The sequence below is a fragment of the Nannospalax galili genome, unplaced genomic scaffold, assembly GCF_000622305.1.
Source record: "Nannospalax galili isolate Female #2095 unplaced genomic scaffold, S.galili_v1.0 scaffold106, whole genome shotgun sequence".
In the NCBI taxonomy this organism is placed as follows: Eukaryota; Metazoa; Chordata; class Mammalia; order Rodentia; family Spalacidae; genus Nannospalax; species Nannospalax galili.
Genome location: NW_008354872.1, coordinates 153,319 through 174,449, shown reverse-complemented (window position 1 = coordinate 174,449; position 21,131 = coordinate 153,319). Strand labels below are relative to the sequence as shown.

General features: G+C 45.3%; 1 protein-coding gene across 1 annotated transcript; it reads right to left on the bottom strand.

Annotated features, from left to right (window-relative positions):
* Nucleotides 1-2,297: 2,297 nt before the first annotated feature.
* Nucleotides 2,298-20,366, bottom strand: LOC115067520. The gene is made up of 3 exons (XM_029555457.1): nucleotides 20,170-20,366; nucleotides 14,903-15,126; nucleotides 2,298-3,640 (listed from the first exon to the last, which is right to left on the bottom strand). Exons 2-3 carry the CDS (start codon nucleotides 14,957-14,959, stop codon nucleotides 2,930-2,932), a joined length of 768 nt encoding a protein of 255 aa, XP_029411317.1. The 5' UTR covers nucleotides 14,960-15,126; nucleotides 20,170-20,366; the 3' UTR covers nucleotides 2,298-2,929.
* Between the last annotated feature and the right edge of the window lie 765 nt (nucleotides 20,367-21,131).

Below are 21,131 nucleotides of genomic sequence, written 5' to 3'. Positions count from 1 at the left end.
AACAAGGGGTAAAGAGAATACCAATGCATCTTTCAATTTTCATCAAGCCCCCTCATGCAACAGAGGGCCAGGAACACAAAAGGTCCAAATTAATGGACCAAATTTGGTTAATGACCAAAACATAGAGAATACGAGTCTGTAGAGTGTGGGCCCTTGGATAGGACTCATATTAAATTCTGCCCACCCAGGGTTCAGGGACCATTGCAGAAGAGGTGGGAGAAAGATTGTAAGAGTCAGGGAGGAGGCGCATGACTATATACCAATAGAGTCCTACAGGCTCCTGGGACCCTGTTCATATGAACCTACAGCAATGGTGTCAGCATGCATAAGACCCATCAAACTCAAGTAGACAAAAACCCAGCACAGAACTGTGGAAATGAACAGCAGGCTCCAATCTTAGGTGAAGAATTATTGGTAGCTGGTAACTGCTGGGTGAGGAAGAGCTGATCTTCTTAAAGGGAGGCACTCTAGATAGGTTCACTAGACCCCAGTGGATGAACTTGCACTAAGAAAATATCTGGGGACACTAACTTGACATGATAGGCCTTAACACAAATGACAGAATGTATCAATTCCAGTGTGGGGGGAGGGGAGGGGAGAGGAGGTGGGGCTATGGGCAGGTGCCAGTGAGGAAGAAGGTATAAGGTTGATTAATATGTTCTGTATGGGGGCTGGAGAGATGGCTCAGCAGTTAAGAGCATGAACTACTCTTACAGAGGACCTGGGTTCAAATCCCAGCACCCACATGGCAGCTAACTGTCCACAACACCAGTTCCAGGGGATCTGACGCCTTCTGACCTCTGAGGGAATTGCGCGACACAAGTACACTCACATACATGCAGGCAGTACATTCACACATAAAATAATAAAATATTTTTAAAAAGCAATGGACTAACAAATCTGCCAGGGGAAATTTCAAGGCAGCCCAATATTCTGGCTGTTGCATAATTAATTAAAAAAAAGATGTTCTGTATGAAATACACAAAAGTTCAATGAAAAAAAGAAAAAAAAGGCATCTTGTACAGAAGGTACAGCATGTGGGGCAGCATGTAAAGGTGCTTGCTATGCAAGCCCAGTGATCTGATTTTGATCCCTGGAACCTACCTAAAGGTAGGAGAGAACCAACTCCACCAAGTTGTCCTCTGACATCCACATATGCACTATGGCACATGCACTCACACATACAGTAATAAAACAAAAATGTTAAAAAGAGGGAATAGCACCTGGAAGACCCTGAGGCATGGCACCCAGGAGAGAAGTGAATTCCACGTGGCTACAATCTGGAGGGCAAAAAAGAGCAGTCGGAGAGATGAGCAGGAAACAGATGTGGAGTGTACCTATTTATTCAGGTTGTTGTAACAAAACACTGTAAACTGGGTGACTTACAAACAACAGAAATGAGTTCCTCACAGTTCTGAGGCTAGGGATTCAGTACCCAGTGCTGACAGACTGGCTAGCCTTTCTTGGTTCACACTTCGGTATTTATGTGTCCCATATGGAGGAAGAGGTTCTTTTATAAGGGCATTAGTCATCTTCCAAATGACCTCACTGCCTAATGCCATCACTTTGGGGATAGGAATTCAACAAGTAAATTCTAGGGGAATGTAATCATTCAGATCATAGCAGAATGACAAGATTTGTGTTTTAAAAAGTGTACTCTGGCTTCAGTGCGGAGTTTATTAGAGAAGCCAAGACTGGAGACCGCCGCTGTCTTCCACATGACTAACATAGAAGTGACGGGGCAGCAAGAGTGAAAGCGGGGGTCTGAAGGACATTAAAGGACAGGCCTTGGGGACTGTCTGGATAGTGGACAGGATGGCACTCCACCTTCCCTGACTAGTAGAGAACCCAGAGTAGTCCTATGGTTTTGGAACAGGAAGATGGCATGTTCAACTTGGGACATGTTGAATGTGAGGTTCCTGTGGGACCCCATTTGAATAAAAGTTTCAGTAAGTACTGAACCCACAAAGGAGAGGTCTGGGCTGCACATAGCTGCTGGGACCCAAAGTCTTTGGTAAGGATGCAGTCACGAATGAAGTCACCTTCATTAAAGGAGTCACACCAACTCTTGAAGGATGTGCAAAGCCACCAGAAAAGAAGGAAATCAGGGCACCTATTTGCGTGAAAGCCAAAGAAAGTGACATTCCAAAGAGGGCAGTGCCAGAGTCCAGTGCAGGTTTGTCCTTCAAATTTATTTATTTTGGTCTTTTTGAGACAGGGTCTCCTTGTAGCCCCAGCTGCCTGGAACTTGTTATGTAGACCAGGCTGGCCTTGAACTCCCGAGTGCTGGAATTAAAGGCATGCCACCACTACACCCAGCTTTTTTTTCGTCTTTTTGAGACAGTCTCCTTGTAGCCCCAGATGGCCTGGGACTCGATATTTAGACCAGGCTGGCCTCAATCACAAGTACTGGTATTAAAGGCGCCGGTCGTCAGGACGCCCGCATACCTCGAACTTTTTCAGGTATCATCCCATTTAAATTAACAGATTGATGAAGCCTGGACCATCATCACCCAATTACAGGAGATAAAAGCCAAGGTCAGAGAAGGGAGGCATAGCTCCAAGGTCATCCAAAAAGAATCAAGTGGCAGAAGCAGTTTGTACCCAGTCTTTTTGTAGGTTTTTTTCTCTTTTTTTTTTTGATAGTCACTCCCTGTAGTCCCAGCTGTCCTGGAGCTCTCTAGACAGGTTGGCCTCCATCTCACAGAGATCTGCCTGCCTCTGCTCTCTGAGTGCACATGCCCAGTCAGACTCCAGTCTCTTAAAGCTTTTTTTGGTTATATTTTGTTTTGTGTGCGAGTGTGTATGTGTGTCTAGCTGTCCCGCATGTATATAGGTCTCATGACCTCCTGCAGGAACCAGTTCTCTTCCACCATGAGGATTCCAGGGGCTGAATTTAGGTAGTCAGGCTGGACCACAGGCACCTCGCTCAGCATCCCCATCCCAATTCCAGTCTTGACGGGCAGCGCGGGGACCACGGCCAGCCAGGCGCACAGAACGTGAACGTGGCCTCCGCTGCCGTCCTAGGGCTCTCCGTGGTGTCTCTAATGCTCACAACAGCCAAGGCCGCGGACCCAGAGTTCAGGATCCTGTTCACCCCCGCTGGTGGCAGGTCCCGGCGAGGACGGAGGCGGGGAGGCCCGCGCAAGCTTGGCGGGCGAGACGTGAGAGCCCCTGCCCCGGGCCCCGCTCTCGCGGCCTTGCACAACCCGCCCGGAAAAGCGCCGCGTCTCAGGGCAATTACCGCTCTGCCGCCGCCGGGGCTGGTTGGGCCGAGGGCCAGAGGTCGAAGGACTCGCAACCACCCAGGGAGCGCCGGGCCGGCCGGGCCAGCGGCCACGAGCGCGCCCAGAGATTTCGCAAGGCCGGGAAGCAGGCCGGGGGCGGCGGCGCGGCGCAGTGTCGTCACGAGAAGCCACGCCCCCAGGGAGAAAGTGGTCCGCAGGCTGCGCAGTCGCGTCCCTTCCCTTCCCTTCCCTGCATCCTTTTCATTCTTGCTGCTCCTGTTTTCGCCTTTTCCGTGTCTGGCATATCTTCTCATCTGCCCCACTTCGTTTCTTCCATTCCTTTCCTTAGTTTTTCCTTCCTTTCTTCTCTCTCCCTTCTTTCCTTGTTTTCTTTTTCCCTTCCTCGTTCTAATCTTTTACAAAAAATTATTAATTTCATTTTTAATTCTAGAACTTGCCACCTTAACTAAGTTCTAAGTGTACAATAGAGGGGTGCTAAATATAGTCACACTGTTGAGCAGCAGAGCTCTAGAACTTTCTCATCTTGCAAAATAAGCCGTTCCCCTTGCCCACTTCCCCTCTCCCACAGCCCCTGCTGACCACCGTCCTATTTTCTGCATTTCAGTTCTTCCTTTTCCCTTTGGTGCCCGTCTTTTCCTTTCTCTTTTCTTCCCCTCCCTTTTTCTAATCTCTCTTTGGCTTCTGAAGAGCCCAGTGGCCCGCCCGTCTTTTCCTTCCTCTCTCTTTTCTTTCCTTCCCTTTTTCTAATCTCTCTTTGGCTTCTAAAGAGCCCAGCCCAGTGGCCCGGCTGCCCTGTTGGCAGCCCTCCGCAGCCCCTGTGGGCCGGGCCAAGAGGCCTGTCAACAAGGCTGTTAGAGGGCTGTGAATCATCTTCCCTCCCCCGTGTGTCAGGGCCAATGGGCGGCCCCTGGAAGCCTCACCTGGCTTTTCCTGGTAGACAGACGTGCCCTGCAAGAAACTCCTGCCAGCAGGAGTTAATTAGAGAGGACCTAATTCCAGTAGAGTCAGAGGGTCGGGTTGGGAGACCCTCTCTTCTCTGGGCCTTCCCCAAGCCTGGGGCTCCCCTGCAAGACAGTACTGATGGTGATGATAACATGGCCCTATAGAGAACCTTGCAGTGTACCAAGCATTCCCAGAGACATGAGCTCATTCTTGTTCTCACAACCATCCTGGGAGGTAGTAGGGCTTCTTGTTCCCATTTTACAGGTAAGCTGAGCCTCAGAGACGTGGCAGGATTTGCCTATGGCCACAAAGCTGCTAAGCTTCAGAGTTGGTAAGGTGGAAACCCAGATTAGTATCACCGAGGCAGAGAGAAAAGCGACCAGATGCAAGCTTAAAATGTTTTTAAGAAGTCATCCCTCCCTGTTCTGCTCCAGTAGCCCCTGTGCAGACCCCCTTGAAGGTAGACCCTGCTTGGCGGGTTTGAGCAAAGGATGGTGAAAAAGTGAATGGCGAAGAATAAGCGGAGAGGCATTTGATGGTACACATAACAAGTAAAAAGCTGGTATCCAGGCAACAAAAAGGCTTTTTAATAAAACAGTGTTGCCACCCAGATATCTCTAGCTATCTGGGGTTTTGGCTCTCCATACAGGGAATGTATTGGGAAGCTAGAGGACTTCTCAGTGAAGCTGGAGTTGTAGCTCTCCCTCCTGCTTGGGGCAGACATTCTGACCCAGGAACTGTTCACATAGTTTGAGTAGGTTCTGTTCCTGTCTCTGCCATATGTTGGTGTGAAAACTTTATTTTTAATTTTTTAAAATTATTTTTTATGTGTATGAATGTATGCCCGCATGCATGTAAATGCACCCATGTCGAATAGTGCTGGAGGAGGTCAGAAGAGGGTGTCGGATCCCCTTGAACTGGAGTTATGGATGGTTGTTAGCTGCCATGTGGGTACTGAGAATCAAACCTGGGTTCTCTGCAAGAGGAGGCAGTGCTCTAAACTGCTGAGCCATCTCTCTAGCCCCATAAAAACATTTTTTATATCATGGATAATTAAGGTCGATTAGTAATGTTCGTGTGTATCCAAACCCTCCTTTATTTCTGGGTACCCAAAGCCTGTACTCTCCTGGTCTCTTGAAAAAGTGTGGTCATGTGACTTTTCTAATCAATTTGATTAGAAGTGGTATTGATAGCATTGAATTGCTGGTGCTCAACTCTTCAGCTGTGCTTGAACCGAGGAGACCACATACTCCAGAATGCTCCAGTTTTATTGGCCTGGGCTCAGGGAGACCACAGTGAATAAAATAAGCAAATATTTTTGTCTTTTAAACTTTAATTTCTTCTTATTTTGTGTGTGTGTGTGTGTGTGTGTATACTCATGTCATGACATATGTATAGATTCGTCTCACCAGCACCCCTCGCCTCTGCAACTTTTCCTCCCTCCCTCCCTCCCTCCCTTCCTCCCTCCCTCCTTCCTTCCCTCCTTCCTTCCCTCTTTTCTTCCTTCCCTCCCTCCCTTCCTTTGTTCCTTCCTTCCCTCCTTCCTTCCCTCTTTTCTTCCTTCCCTCCCTCCCTTCCTTTGTTCCTTCCTTCCCTCCTTCCTTCCCTCTTTTCTTCCTTCCCTCCCTCCCTTCCTTTGTTCCTTCCTTCCTTCCCTTCTTCCTCTCCTTGTCCTTCTTTCCTTTTTTTTTTTTTTTTTGTGTGTGTGTGACAGGGTCTTCCTATAGCTCCAGCTGGCCTGGAACTATGTAGACCAGACTGGCTTTGGTCTCACAGAGATCTGCCTGCCTTTGTTGGGATTAAAGACATGCACCACCACTCTGAGACCAACTTTTCTTTTGACATATTTTATTTAGATAGCAGTCTGATCATACATGGTCCAAGAACATTCAAATAATAAATCAAATAGAATCAGATGTTAAATATTTGGTGTGTGTGTGTGTGTGTGTGTGTGTGTGTGTGTGTGTACATGCATGTGCCACGGTACAGGTGTGGAGGTCAGAGGACAACTTTTGGGAATCTGGTTTCTTCTGCCATATGAGCTCCAAGGATCAAACTCAGGTTGTCAGGCTTGGTGACAAGTGCCCTTACCCACTTTCTGGCCCAGAAGTAAATCTTGGTAGTATCAAGCTACTTGGCTTGGGCTATTTCTTAGGGTAGTTTGATCTATTCTGTTCTGATCAAGACTGTAATGAATACACTTCACCGAGTGCTTAGTAAGTTTTAAAAATATAATTCTGGGGCTGGAGAGATGGCTCAGCGGTTAAGAGCACTGACTGCTCTTGCAGAGGACCCAGGTTTGATTCCCAGCACCCACATGGCGGCTATGAATCATCCTTAACTCCAGTTCTAGGGGAATCCAAAGCCCTCTTCTGACCTCCACGGCATTTCACGACATGGGTGCACTCACATACATGTAGGCAATACACTCATACACATAAAATAATAAATAAAATATTTTTTAAAAATGTAACTGAACTTATGGAACAAACTGTAAAGTCTTTTTTAAAAGGAAAATATTTGTAATTATACAATATAGTTGAAAATATGTTTGAGAGGCTGGAGAAGTGGCTCGGTGGGTACAGTGCTTGCTATACAAACATGAGGACCTGAATTTGGATCCCCAGCACCCACATAAAAAGATGAATATGGAGGCACATGCCTGTAAGCCCAGCACTGGGGTAGGGAGCAGACACAGACAGATCTTGGGGACTCACTGACCAGCCAGTCTAGCTGAAATGGTGAGCTCTATGCCCAGTGAGAGATGCTGTCTCAAAAAATAAGTTGGAGATGCTATTGAGGAAGACATCCTGATGTCAACCTCTGGCATGCATGTAACACACACACACAAAATGTGTTTGATTTATATTATCTTCCATAAACATCTATCATGTACACTTTAAAAATGTTTGTAAGAGGGGCTGGAGAAATGGCTCAGCAGTTAAGAGCACTGGCTGCTCTTGCAGAGGACCTGGGTTCAGTTCCCAGCACTCATATGGTGGCTAATAACCATTTTTAACTCCAGTTCCAGGGAATCTGACAACTTCTGACCTCTGTGGGCATTGCATGACATAGGTGTACTCACATATACACAGGCAAAACAATTATACACATAAAATTTATAAATTAAGCCAGGCGTGGTGGCACATGCCTTTAATCCCAGCACTCAGGAGGCAGGGGCAGATCTCTGTGAGTTCAAGGCCATCCTGGTCTACATAGTGAGTTCCAGGCCAGCTGGGGCTACTGGGAGACACTGTCTCAAAAAGACCCCCAAAAAATTATAAATTAAAAAATGTTTGTGCTGGGCATGGTGGTGCATGCCTTTAATCCCAGCACTTGGGAGGCAGAGGCAGGTGGATCTCTGTGAGACTGAGGCCACCCTGGTTTATAAAGCAAGTTCCAGGCCTCAAAAAACAAAAAAAAAGGGGTTTTAAGAGCTCCACCAAGATAAAAATTTGGCATATGTATGCAGTGGGCAGCAGTCAACACAGAATACACAACTGGTCATAGTGTTGAGGAGAAGAGATTGAGTGCTCAGCTCTAAGTGGGGCATCTTTATCAACCCTTCCTCCTTTACTAACAGCAAGGTTCAGGGAGCATCACAGAAGAGGAGGCAGGAAGAATGTAAGAGCTGGAGGATGGGGAGGAGTGCTGTGAAACGCTGCCTTTAGGACAGGACATGATTATCGCCCTCATGAACTCACAGCAGCTCACTGCACAAGACCTGTACAAGATCAAGCCAGTCTCAACATCCCACAGAGATGGGGGAGATGCTCTCCAGCTCCACCCTTTACTGAGGAACTATTGGCTGTTGGTAGCTGTTGGGAGAGGGAGAATCATTCTTTGTTGAAGATGTGGTCATGCTCATATGAAGATGTGGTTTCCCATGCTCCACTGAATTGCCCCACATGTGGGCAGCACTAATTTGACTTAATAAGTTATCAAAAGAAAAAAGACATGAAGTTGGGAGGTGCTTATGTTGGGGGGGATATAGGGCAGTTGGATGAGGAAATGGGGGATAGACATGATCATATTTGTATACATGTATGAAATTCTTAAGAATAAAGAAAAAATTTAAAATTTGGCATATAGGAAACCATTGTCATAATAATAGTGAATCCGTTATTCACAAAAGTTTCCTGTTTCCTCAAGTTTTTTTCAGATTTGTCCTTGCTATGTAGTCCAGGATGGCTTCAAACTTGTAGTAATCCTCCTGCCTCAGAATTTTGAGTGCTGGGATTCCAAGTATGCACTGCCACCTCTGGCTCCTGGTTCCCCTTGAAGTCCTTCTCTTCCTGATCTCTGCCCCCCCATGTGGTCACCAAGCAACCACTGCTTTTGTCACCATAGCTTAGTTTGTCTTTCCAACAAATGGAATCTGGCAACATTTAACACAGTTTTGTCTGGCTTCTTGTTCAGTCAAATTCAGAGCCATTCAGATTATTGGACATGTCAATTTCTTATTCTATTCTTAAAAATATTATTTTTATTTTATATATGTGTGAGTATATTGCCTGCATGTATGTAAGTGTATCCATGTCATGAAATGCCTGTAGAGGCCAGAAGAGGATGTCAGATCCCTTGGAACTGGAGTTATAGACTGTTGTTAGCCACCATGTGGATGCTGGGAACCGAATTCAGGTCCTCTGCAAGAGCAGCCAGTGCTCTTAACCACTGAGCCATCTCTCCAGCTCTTTCTTTCCCTTAAACAATTTTTTTTAAATCTTTTTGAGACAGGGTCTCCCTATAGCCCCATCTGGACTGGAACTCAATATGTAGATCAGATTGGCCTTGAACTCACAGAGATTCACCTGCCTCTGCCTCCCGAGTGCTGGGATTAAAGGTGTGTGCCACACCTGCCCCTCCATTTTTTTTTCTTTTTTAAAAAAGACAAGTTCTCACTATGTAGTCCAAGCTTGCTTCAAACTTGCAGTCCCCCTGCCTGAGCCTCTCCAGTGCTTGGATTGTAGACATGCACAACCACACCCAACTATTTAACCATTTCAATGAGGTGTTTCTCAGTCTGGTTTTGAAAATTGTGATGAAACACACAAAGCACAAAATTTACCATTTTATCCATTTTAAAGTATGTGATTCAGCAGTGTCGAGTGCATTCACAATATTGTGCAGCCATCACTGCTACAATTCCAGAATATTCTTACCACTTCATTAGGAAACCCTGTAAGATGTCTCCCTCTGTTTCCTTCTCAGCCTGCTTCTGGCATCCATTGTTCTGTGTGTTCTGTCGCTTGCTGATCTGGTTATTCACAATGGAACATGGACTCTGGATGGCACAGTGAACAGACTGGCTTCTTCTCTCAGCACACTATTTCCTCTGTGCTGTGGCACCAGTTCTCCAACTCTCTCTGTGTCTGAATAGTGTTCTGTGGTAAGTACCACCACATTTTGCTCATCTGTTCACCAACTGATGAACATTTGGGTTATTTCTACCTTTTGGCTGCTGTGAAGAGTGCTGTGCTGAGGAATTGGATACAGCTTTTGCTTGAGCTCTGTTTTCAGTTGAGTGTGTTTCCAGGAATGGGATTTTGGTGTTTTGTGATTAATATTTTGAAGAGCCATCAAACATTCCCAGAAGTAAGGGCCCAAGGGTTCCGGTTCCTCCATATCTTTGCTAACACTTACTATTTTCTGCTTTTTGGATAGCACCCACCTTAATAGGTATGATGTAACTCATTGTGTTCTATTTTATTTTTGTTATCTTTATTTGTGAGAATTTCATATATGTATACAATGCAATATGATCAAATCTACCCCCTTTTCCCTCTTCCAACTCACCCCATAGCCCCCACAACATGTTCCCTTTCCAACTTCATGCCTCTTCCTCCTCCTTCTCCTCTTCCTCCTCCTCTTCCGTTATAACTCACTAAGTTCAGTTAATGTTTCCCATATGGGCATGAGTGTGGGGCCATCCATTGGAGCATGGGAAACCTACCAGTGGTCACACCCTCAAAAACAGTGATCCTAGGCTGGGCGTGGTGGTGCTCACCTTTAATCCCAGCACTCTGGAGGTAGAGGTAGGCAAACTGTGAGTTGAACCTAGCCTGGTCTACATAGCTAGTTACAGGCCAGATGTGGCTACAGGGAGACCCTGTCTCAAAAATACCAAAACAACAACAACAACAACAACAACAACAACAACAACAACAAAAACCACTCAGTGATCTCCCTCAGCATCTATTAACTACCAATAGTTCCTTGGTAAATGGTGGGGTCTGGGGAGTACCTCCTGATCTATGAAGAATGTTGACTGGCTTGGTCTTTGCAGGCAATCACAATGGCTATGAGTTCATGAGTACACCAGCCTTGTCATGCCCCAAAGACAGCATCTCACAGGCTCCATCCTCCAGCTCTTACATTGGTTTTGCCTCTTTTTCTTTAATGTTCCCTGAGCCCTGACCCACTACTAACCAACTACTTCCATCCTCTCCGACCCCCTAGGAAACCTCTGGTTTACTTTATATATTTCCCGGTTGTAGATATGTCAAATAAAGGAATCATGCAATATGTGGTCATTGGTTATTATTTTATTTTATTTTATTATTTTTATTTTATGTGTATGAGTGTATTGCCTGCATGTATGTAAGTACAATGCTTGTGGAGGTCAGAGGAGGGCATCGGATCCCCTGGAAATGGAGTTACAGATGGTTGTCAGCCACCACGCGGGTGCTGGGAATCGAACCTGGGTCCTCTGCAAGAGCAGTCAGTGCTCTTAATTGCTGAGCCATCTCCCCAGCCTCTGGTTATTATTTCTTTCATTCTCTCTCTCTCTCTCTCTCTCTCTCTCTCTCTCTCTCTCTCTTTCTTCTTCCTTCTTCTTCCTTCTTCCTTCTTCCTTCTTCTTCTCTCTCAAGGCACTCACATTTACTTTAAAATAATTCTGGAAACTATATTGGTCTTTTTGAGACAGGGTTTCCCTATAGCCCCAGCTGGCCTGGAACTCACTATGTAGAACAGGCTGGCCTCGAACTCACAGAGATCCACCTGCCTCTGCCTCCAAAGTGCTGGGATTAAAGGTGTGCGCCACCACATCTGGCTTCTTTGCATTCTTTACGTTATATTCTATGCATTTAAAAACATCATTTTAGGGGGCTGGAGAGATGGTTCAGTGACCAAGAGTACTTGTTCTTGTATAGGATCAGAGTTCTATTCCCAGCACCCATGTTGGGCAGCTTACAATTGCTGTAACTCCAGTTCCAGGGGATCCGATGTCCTCTTCTGACCTCCACGGACACTGCACTTTTGTGCACATACCTCCGCAGAGCACACACATGTACGCATAATTAAAGATGAAATAAGTCTTAACAAAGAAAACATTTAAAGAAGATGTCCGTAGACATCTGGAGGGGTCTCTGGCACAAAATATTGGATAGACATCCTTACACTATGATTCATTAAGATGTTGAATGTTGGTTCAATAGAAGTATTTTCTGTTCATTTATATTGGGAGACACAGTGTGAAACAGTGCTTAGTATCTTTCTCTGTTGGGCTGCTCAGAATCTGTTATCTGCCACCTTGCTTGGAGTAGGCCTGTGAGGGGCTATGAGACGTGCTTCTCAGATCTGATGCAGCACAAAGTATATGCTGCCTCCATTTGTTATTTAAAAGCCCTTCTAATAATACCAACTTCAATAAATTCTGCAAATAAAATGCTCCAAAACAAGAAAAAACCCTAAAACCCAAAACTCTAAAAAGGGCCAATTTGAATTGCTACATCCTTATGGGTATTTCTCAAACTATAATAAGAATAATAGGTGCTGAAGAGGTGACTCAGCAGTAAATAGCACTTAATGTTTTTGCAGAGGACCGAAGTTTGGTTCCTAGTGCCCACATGGCAGCTGACAACTATCTGTAACTCCAGTTCCAGGGGATCTGATGCCCTCTTCTGGCTACCTTGGGCACTACACAAACATGGTGCACATACATACATGCAAGCAAACACTCAGGCCAGAAGAGGGCATTGGATCCCCTGGAACTGGAGTTACACATGGTTGTTAGCCACCATGTCGGTGCTGGGAACAGAACTCAGGTCCTCAGTAAGAGCAGTCAGTGCTCTTAACCACTGAGCCATCTGTCCATGAGGGAAGAAATCAATACCACACAGCAACGTTTAAGTTTCCAGCCTCAGCTAGGCTCCTAATATCACTTTTTAGCATTCTTACTCCTTCAACATCTCCAGAAACTCTTACCATGAATCTGCTGCTTTCTTGTTTTCCTACCACGTATGTCTTGTTCTCTGACTGCTTTTTTAGATGTTATTTGTCTTGAGCTATTTGATTATGGTGTGCATGGTGTAGTTGGGATTTTACACACCCCTTTCTGTGCCTCTTATTCACAAAGTAGTTGAGATCATTAAATATGAAGTTCCTCAGACTCAATAATTCTGAGACTAGGGGACCAGTTCACTCTGGTTTGCCCTGAACTTTCCTAAATCTGACATTGCAAGTACCATGGTCTGGAGGATTCTTTTTAAAATTTTTTATTTATTTTTATTTTAAGTGTATGAGTGTATTGCCTGCATGTGTGTCAGTGCACCCATGCGTACAATGCCCAAGGAGGTCAGAAGAGGGTGTCAGATACCCTGGAACTGGAGTTAGGGCAGTTGTTAGCCACCATGAGGTGCTGGGAATCCAACCCAGGTCCTCTGCAAGAGCCCCTCCTGGAGAATTCTTCCATTGTGGGAAAACCAGGACTGTTGGTCACCCTACCTGATGCAGATCACACAGCTGTTGGGGACATTTCCATGAGACTGCTCCATGAGGAGCACTCGGCAGCAACCATGTCTGGAATGTCCTTTTTTTGGCCCTTGCACTTTTCTGCTTCACTCTTTCTTGCCTTTCACTGCTGCTCCTAGTAAAACAGCAGCCAGCAAGCCCTGTACCTCAGGCTCTGCTTCCAGGAGGAACTCAGGTAGCATCAAACAGTACCCTAGGTCTTGCTCTTATGATGCCCCTGGGTCTCATGGTGGTGGGAAGAGGCTTATGAATTATTGGAGAACATGGAAGTTTCTCAGAAATTCATGCGTGTGTGTATCTTATTTATTTTCATTTTATGTGTATGAGTGTATTGCCTGCACCCATGTTATACAGTGCCTGAGGAGGTCAGAAGAGGGTGTTGGATTCCCTGGAACTGGAGTTACTGACAGTTGTTAGCTGCCATGTGGGTGCTGGGAACCAAATTTAGGTCCTTTGCAAGAGCAGCCAGTGCTCTTAACCACTGAGCCATCTCTTCAGCCCCTCATGTATTTTTTAAAAAGATATAATGCAACTCTATCACTATGAAGTTTCTACATTATACAGGAAGTGATGTAACTACTTGATGGTAGAACGTAACTTAAAAATGAGCACTGTGATGCAACAGTTAATGAAAAGTGACAAATGATAAAGCAGTGTGGAAGTTCATGTTCTACATCCAACATGGAGGGATAATTTGCCTATTTCTTTAGTGTGTGTGTATGTGTATGTGTGTGTGTGTGTGTGTATTTAATTTTCTTATGAGTTCATGTTGTACGTTGGGCATATTTTCCCCTGGCCTGTTGACCCCTATTCCCCGCCCCCCACACCTCTCTCCTTCCCATTAATCCCCTTTCTTCCCCTAGACTATCTCATGTCTACTTCCACTGAATCTATACATACATAATTTTATGTGTCTATATAAAATTTAGGAACCACAAATCAGAAAAAATATGTTATTTTTCTTTCTTCTCTTAATATTTTATTTATTATTTTTACTTTATGTGTATGAGTGTATTGCCTGTAGGTAAGCGTACTCATGTCATGCAATGTCTGCAGAGGTCAGAAGAGGGCGTCGGATGCCCTGGAACTGTAGTTATGGGCAGTTTTAGCCACCATGTGGGTGCTGGGAATAGAACCTGGGTCCTCTGTAAGAGCAGCCAGCACTCTTAACCACTGAGCCATCTCTTGAACCGGTTATTTGTCTTTCTAAGACTGGCTTAAGTCACTTAATTTGGTTGTTTCAGTTGTGTCCATTTTCCCACAAACCAAATGAGTTTCTTCTTCTTTACGGATGAATAAAACACAGCATTTTCCCTTGCCCATTCTGCTGTTGATGGGCACCTAGGTTGGTTCTATAACTTAGCTACTGTGAATAGTGCTGCAGTAAACACTGATGTGCAAGTATCTCTGTGATGTGTTGACCTGGAGCCCAGAAGTGAGGTAGCTGGGCCATTCACATAAGGTTTTCCAAGGCCTTGTATTAGCTATTTTTGTGTTGCTGTGATCAAATTACCTGACACTGACCACTTAAGGAAAGAAAGACTTATTCTGACTCATGGTTTCAGAGGTTTTCAGTCTATCATGGTGGAGTTGATGGTGGCAGAAGTGAGAGGTGGAAAGCAGAGTGCGATGGAACCTGGGCCTGCTGTAGCCATCGAAGGCTCACCTCCAGTGACTACTGCCAGCTAGCCTCTACCTCCTAAAAGTTCCATGGCACCCCCAAAATAACTCACTAACTGGGGGGCAAGTGTCCAACAAATGAGTCTGTAGGAGATGGTTTGTACTCAAACCCTAACAGGCCTCATCTTCCATTCATCTTCATCTTAGCTGCGTCCCCATTGTCGCTTTTCTATCACCCACACTGTCTGGCTTCTATTACCCAATAGCTCTGTGCCATTTGCAGTTCCTGACACGTGCATGGTTCCAGCTATTGCTCATTCCTGGGACGTCTTACCCACCTTCTGACCCTCTGCACTCCATTTCCATTGCTTGATCATGTCTCCTCGCTGCATCATATGCTCCTGGCAGGCAGGGATTTCCTCCTGTCCTGCTGCACATCCCAGCACTTGTCACTCCCAGCTCCATTATGTATTTACTGAAGGAATGGATGGATCCTCCCAGTGACCGTGTGAGATCAGTTGTGGTGACATAATTTCCACTTAAACAATGACAAAATGGAGCCCTACAGAGGAAAGAAGTAATGCAGGGAGTCAGAGAGAGAGCCAGGTTCAATCCCTGGGCCCCACATGCTGGAAGGAAAACTGTCCTCTGACCTCCACAGTGCCCCCCATACATAAATGTAATAAAAAGAATTTAAAGTTTGAAAGCTATTGAAGAAGGTATGATATGGACCTCTGTCCACCACATGTATGTACACACATAGGCATGTGCATACACACACACACACACACACACACACACACACACACTCACACACAATTTTTTAAAACACTGTGTCCAGCGTTTATGGGTAAATGTAGCAGGGAATTCTCTGGTTAGCTTGCCTCCTTCCAGTAGTTAACTTTCCCTTCATGCTCAGCCTTCATCTCCTCTCCTCCCACTCCATCTCAGAGTGGCTTCTCCAGAGGTGAACAGCAAATGTGCAGAGAAACTCAAACGGTGGCCTCTCTTGACCCCAGAGTTGCTGCTGAAGCTGCTGTAGGAAGAGCTGATGGGGGACTGAGAGATTTCCAGTTGGGGCTTTCTAGTGTAGGAGGGCACTTGGCAGCATTCCCCAAAAAGGGATGGGGTAGGCCCGAAGAGCACCACTCCCACACAGGGCCCTTTGCAAGCCCAGCGGTTGACCTTCTGCTCTCTGCTGCCCAAGGAGTCGTGTCCACGTTCCTTGGCCTGTTTGTGGCCTTTCACTACCTGCCTTGCTGATCGCTCCTGCCCCCCACCCCGCCCCTTCAGCTAAGCAGATGACCTACCTATGGATCCCCACTCTACCCAGTGCTTTCTCCTCCTCCTGGGCTTCTCCCCACAAGTCTTGATGCTCAGCTCTTTCCTGTCTTTCAAGGGCGAGGTCCAATGTCATCTCCCAGGAAGTGGGGCACTCCTGTCCTCAAGTCTCCATAACCCATCTCTGCCTTTTCTGAGGTCCATACTTTACTGTCAGCCATACTTCACCGTTGTTTCGGTCCACATCTGCACAGCCCTAAGAGAAAGGCACCTCTGACTTACTCCACTCCTGCCAGTGCTCAGCGTGACACCTTAGTTTGTTGATTGATTGATTGTGGTACTGGGATGGAACCCAAGGCCTCACACATGCTAAGCACATGCGCTACCAAATCCCCAGCCCTTTGTTCTTGGCAGATGTTTAGTATGTTTGTATAGCTACTATGTTGAGTGCTATGAGGGTATGGCTAGCCTACTGAATCAGCACATTCCTCTGCCACTGGGTGATGACCATCTCAAAGCAACCCTGAACTTGAAGAGAAACTGCTCTTTGTTTTCCTACCCAGAGCTGGGACTGAGGATTCAGAGGCAACAAAGAGACCTCAACTTTGCTCTCAAGGGAGAAGAGTTTACAGACTAATGTTCTAGGTCCTGAGGAGGCTAGATGCCATACCCTGAAAGATCCTTTGGTCTCCATTGCTCCTCACCTGTTCCTCAACCACAGTATCACCCCTGAATGGGAGAACTAAAGAATGGGAGAACTAATGAATGGGAGAATCAGCTGATGGAGGAGGGATTTTGGTGTGATGAGTTTTTGCCCAATATGCTGACTTTAGCCCCTAACTCAAACATTAGGCATGCCTGATAAACAGTTTGTGGTATAAGTTGATGATTTCCAGTATAATTAGACGGACTTTTAAGGATCATTAGTTCCAATGTACATTTCATGGAAAAATAAACTCTCGAGAGATGACGCTATGCTAGATACCACACTGAGCACTTTACAGTCACCATCTACCTATATCTTTCCACAACAATGTAAAGTGAAAGTTATTCTTACTTTACAAATAGGGAGGACACACGGACACTAGAGAACTTGACCAAATTTGCACAGCTGGCAAGGTGCAGAACCATCTGTGTTCAGAGCCCGCTGCCTAGCCCTGTGCTCTCTTGCTTCTCATCACATCTGGAGGAAGCAGATCCACAGGAAGGCACTATCTTGTGTGGGACCCCAGACCCTGAGAGACAAGGTTGTCTGACTGTATCTTGAAGTGCCTTCATTCCTGGGTGTTTCAAGACAGCAGGCCACAAAGACATTGAAAAAATTTCAAGTGTTCCCTAAGAGCCACACGGATTCTCTTGTGTACAGGAAAGGAACCTCTCAAAGACCTAGCCAGGAAGAAAGATTTCATCTCCTGGGCAGGATTCACTTCCCATGGCGACGCCTGCTTGAGTCGCAGCTCTGGTATGAAGCCGGACTAGTTTAGGGCAGTGAGGCTGCAATCTCCATTGTGTCAGGTGGTGACAGTGTAATCCTCTCTAATAATTTTGTTCACTCTCCTAACTCCCTTCCATTAGGCACCTTGTGATTTCAGATGCCTCTTTAGGTTTCCAGTCCCATAAGTGCAGGGGGATTTGGTGAGGGGGGAGAGGGAAAACCTGTCTTCCTCAAATCACAAGTGGGTGCTCCACTGAAAACAGCCCACCCCATCTGGAACTCCTTTATTTATTTATTTATTTTTTTTGTCAGAGCTATTGGTGTTTATGCTTTGTGTGTGTGCGTGTGTGTGTGTGTGTGTGTGTGTGTGTGTGTCTGTGTCTGTGTCTGTGTCTGTGTCTGTGTGTCTACTCCTGGGTGTGCATGTGGAGGCCAGGGGAAGATGTCCTGGTGTGTCCTACCCCATTGCTCTCTGTCTTATACTCTTGAGACGTGGTCTCTCACTGGACCTGGAGCTAGGCTGGCAGCCAGCAAGCTCCAGAGATCCTCTTGTCTCTGTCCCCCAGCAATGGGGTTATAGGCAAGTTAGTGCTATCACACCCAGCTTTTCATGCAGATGCTAGGGATTTGAATTTAGGTCCTTGTGCTTGAGCAGCCAGTGCTTTTACTGAGCCATCTCCTCAGCCCTTGATAATGCTTTTAAATTAAAATTTAAATTATATAAAAGAAGAGATAGTAATATATTAAAAGTCCTCATTACTCTACTTCAACAAAATCAGTGTATAGTCAGTCTTTTGTTGTTGTTGTTTTTGAGATAGGATCTCATGATACCCTGGCTAGCTTATAACTCACTATGTAGACCAGGCTGGCCTCTGATTCACAAAGATTGACCTACTTCTGGCTCTCGATTGCTGGGATTAAAGGAATGCACCACTACATCTTGCAACAGCCTTGTTTTATTATATCCTGTTTACACCATGGAGTACCATTACCATCGGACTGTTTTATGTATCTGGAATATACATATCATATTTCCAAAGAAATCTTTTATTTAAAAAATGCCCGTAATACCCTACATGTGTATAGATCTAAAGTAATTTCTGAATATTGGGGAGGCTTATGAGGCCCCACTCCTAGCTGAGGAGTTACTGACAGTTAATGGCTGCTTGGGGAGGGAGAGTCATTTTTCTTTGTGAGTGTGGACACAGGTACATTGTCCATGCTGCAGTGTGTGACCACACATCCGGGAACATACAGGTAGCATTAATTGGACTCAGTGGCTTAAAAACAAAAAAGAGGGGACATGGAGTTTGGGCGGGGAGAGAGTACTATATATATGAAATTCTCAAAAAATAAAAATATTCCATAGTATATTGAAAATATCTTAAAAAATTTTTTTGGATGTATTTTTAAATTTTATCTGTATGAGTGTTTTGCCTGCATGTATGTAAGTGCACCACGTGTGTGCAGTACCATTGGAGGCCAGAGGAAGGCATCAAATCCCCTGGAACTGGAGTTATGAATGGTTGTTATCCACCATGCTGGGAACTGAATTCAGGTCCTCTGCAAGAGCAGCCAGTGTCCTTAACCACTGAGCCATCTCTCCAGCCCCCAAAATAATTTCTTTTTAAAATTTATTTATTTATTTATTTATTTATTTTTATGTGTATGAGTGTTTTTTTGCTGCATGTATATAAATGCACCCATGTCTTGAAATGCCCATAAAGGCCAGAAGAGAGGTTGAATTCCTGGAACTGGAGTATGAACAGTTGTTAGCTGCCATGTGGGTGCTGGGATGAACCCAGGTCCTCTGGAAGAGCAGCCAGTGGTCTTAACCACTGAACCATCTCTCCAGCCCCTGAAAATAAGTTCTTAATATCACCAAATATCTAGTCATTATTCAAATATAATGCATATCTCTTACCTGATGAACCATCTCCCCACCTGCTACTTTTTTCGGGGGGGGACAGAGTTTCATTATATAGCCCAGACTAGCCTCAAACTGGTAATCCTCCTGCCTCAACCCCTTGAGTGTTGGGATTACAGCAACACCAAGCCCAGCTTTCTTTCCCTGATTTTGAAACATTTATTTTTTGAAGAGACTTGGTTGTCTTGGGGAGCTGTTCTTGTTCTGGCTTTTATTGGTCAGATCCTCTGAGGAGATGAGTTTATCATTCTCCTCTGGTCCCTGGTAGTGACTCCCTGAAGTGTGGTATGATTCCAGAGCACTGAACTTGAGGGTGAGGAAGCTCTGGTGTGGTGTGCTGTTGTCCTGCATCAGGAAGCAATAGCTGTCGGGCCCACACTCACCCTGTCTTACTAAGATAGTGATCAATGGGCTGGGTGTTCTCAGTCTGGTTCATCCATTGTCATGCCAGCTTTTTGCCTAATGATTTTAGCAGTCTTAGTGTCCTTGTCCAGTGCTATTGTTTCCTCTGTCTAATTCTGAGCTTCCTTTTTTTTATTAGTTGTAATTAATTAATTGCTCTCATGGTGTGTTTAGTTAAAGCACAATTCTTAAGTAAGAGGAAAGTAGCTGGAGAGATGGTTCAGCAGTTAAGATCACTGGCTGCTCTCGCAGAGGACCTAGGTTCAGTTCCCAGCGCCCATATGGCAGCTAACAACTGTTCCTAACTCCAGTTCCAGGGGATCCCACGCCCTCTTCTGGCCCCTGTGGGCATTGCATGCACAAGTGCACTTACATACATGCAGACAAAACACTCATGCACACAAAATAAAATAAAAATAATAAAATATTTAAAACACAGGGAAAATCCTTCTCTGCCTCCCTCCTTCTCTCCCCTTCTTTCTTTGCTGAGGATTGAACCTAGGCCCTCCCACATGGTAGGTATCTTCTCTACCACTTGGCTCTACCCCAGCCCTCTTTACCTGTTTTTAGAGTTTGTCCTTCTTCCAAGGGGGAAGTGCCCCCTGGCCTCTTGGGATTGCTCTTGGCTTCTTCTTCCCTGCCAAGGGTCCTGGCCATCCTGTTAATTTTGGCTTGGGACTGGCTTCAGAAGGCACAGCCATGTTCCATATAGCCATGTTCCATGTGTCCACAGTCTCCTTCAGGCGAGTAAAATGTAGATGACCCTATTGTGAACAGGGTTGACAGCATGTCACCAAATTTCCGCAGTGTTGGAGTACTCATTGCCACTGCCTGTCAGCCCATTTCTGATGATGTCTCAAATCAAATACCTTCATTGGAAACACCTCAGAGAACTTGGCCTTGGCCTGCTTACACCTTTGATCTGTTCTGGGAGCCTGGCTTTCCCTGATCCTGAAGAAGTAGCCCAACAGGATGCACAGGGCTTTTGTGAATGGGACTCAGTGCATTCACTCACTCATAACACCCCAGTGGGGCACCCGTAATGACCCAGCCATGCCATATGCTTTATTAAACTGTTGCCCTACTCTTGTAGTTGCTTACGTTGTTTTGTATATTTATGAACAGTATTGTGTTTTTTGGCATGTGAAGGCTTCTTATTCTGGTGAATTTATCTCATAAGGTCAATTTTTAAGAGCACATTGACTTTGGATCTTGACGTATATTACCAATTTATTACCAGATTGCATTCCCAAACCAGTGAACAATTTCTGTTCCAGCAGCAGTGTTTTTTTTTTTCAGTTTTTTTTTCAGAGTTTCTGTACTATTAACAGCATTGAAAGTTATCATTTTAAAATTTATTTATTTATTTTTATTTCATGTTTATAACTGTCTTGCCTGCATGTATATAAGTGTACACATGTGTGTACTGTCCACAGAGGCCAGAAGAGAGCATTATATCTCCTGGAACTGGAGTTGCAGATGGTTGTTAGCTGCCATGTGGGTGCTGGGAACCTGGGTCTTC

Bases quoted from the DNA above. Each gene is read 5' to 3' on its own strand.
- LOC115067520 (XM_029555457.1), bottom strand. From the start codon at position 14,959: ATGATGCAGCGAGGAGACATGATCAAGCAATGGAAATGGAGTGCAGAG. The intron at 3,641-14,902 runs GTGGGTAAGACG...TTTTTGTAAAAG, and splicing joins GGAGTGCAGAGGGTCAGAAG to ATTAGAACGAGGAAGGGAAA.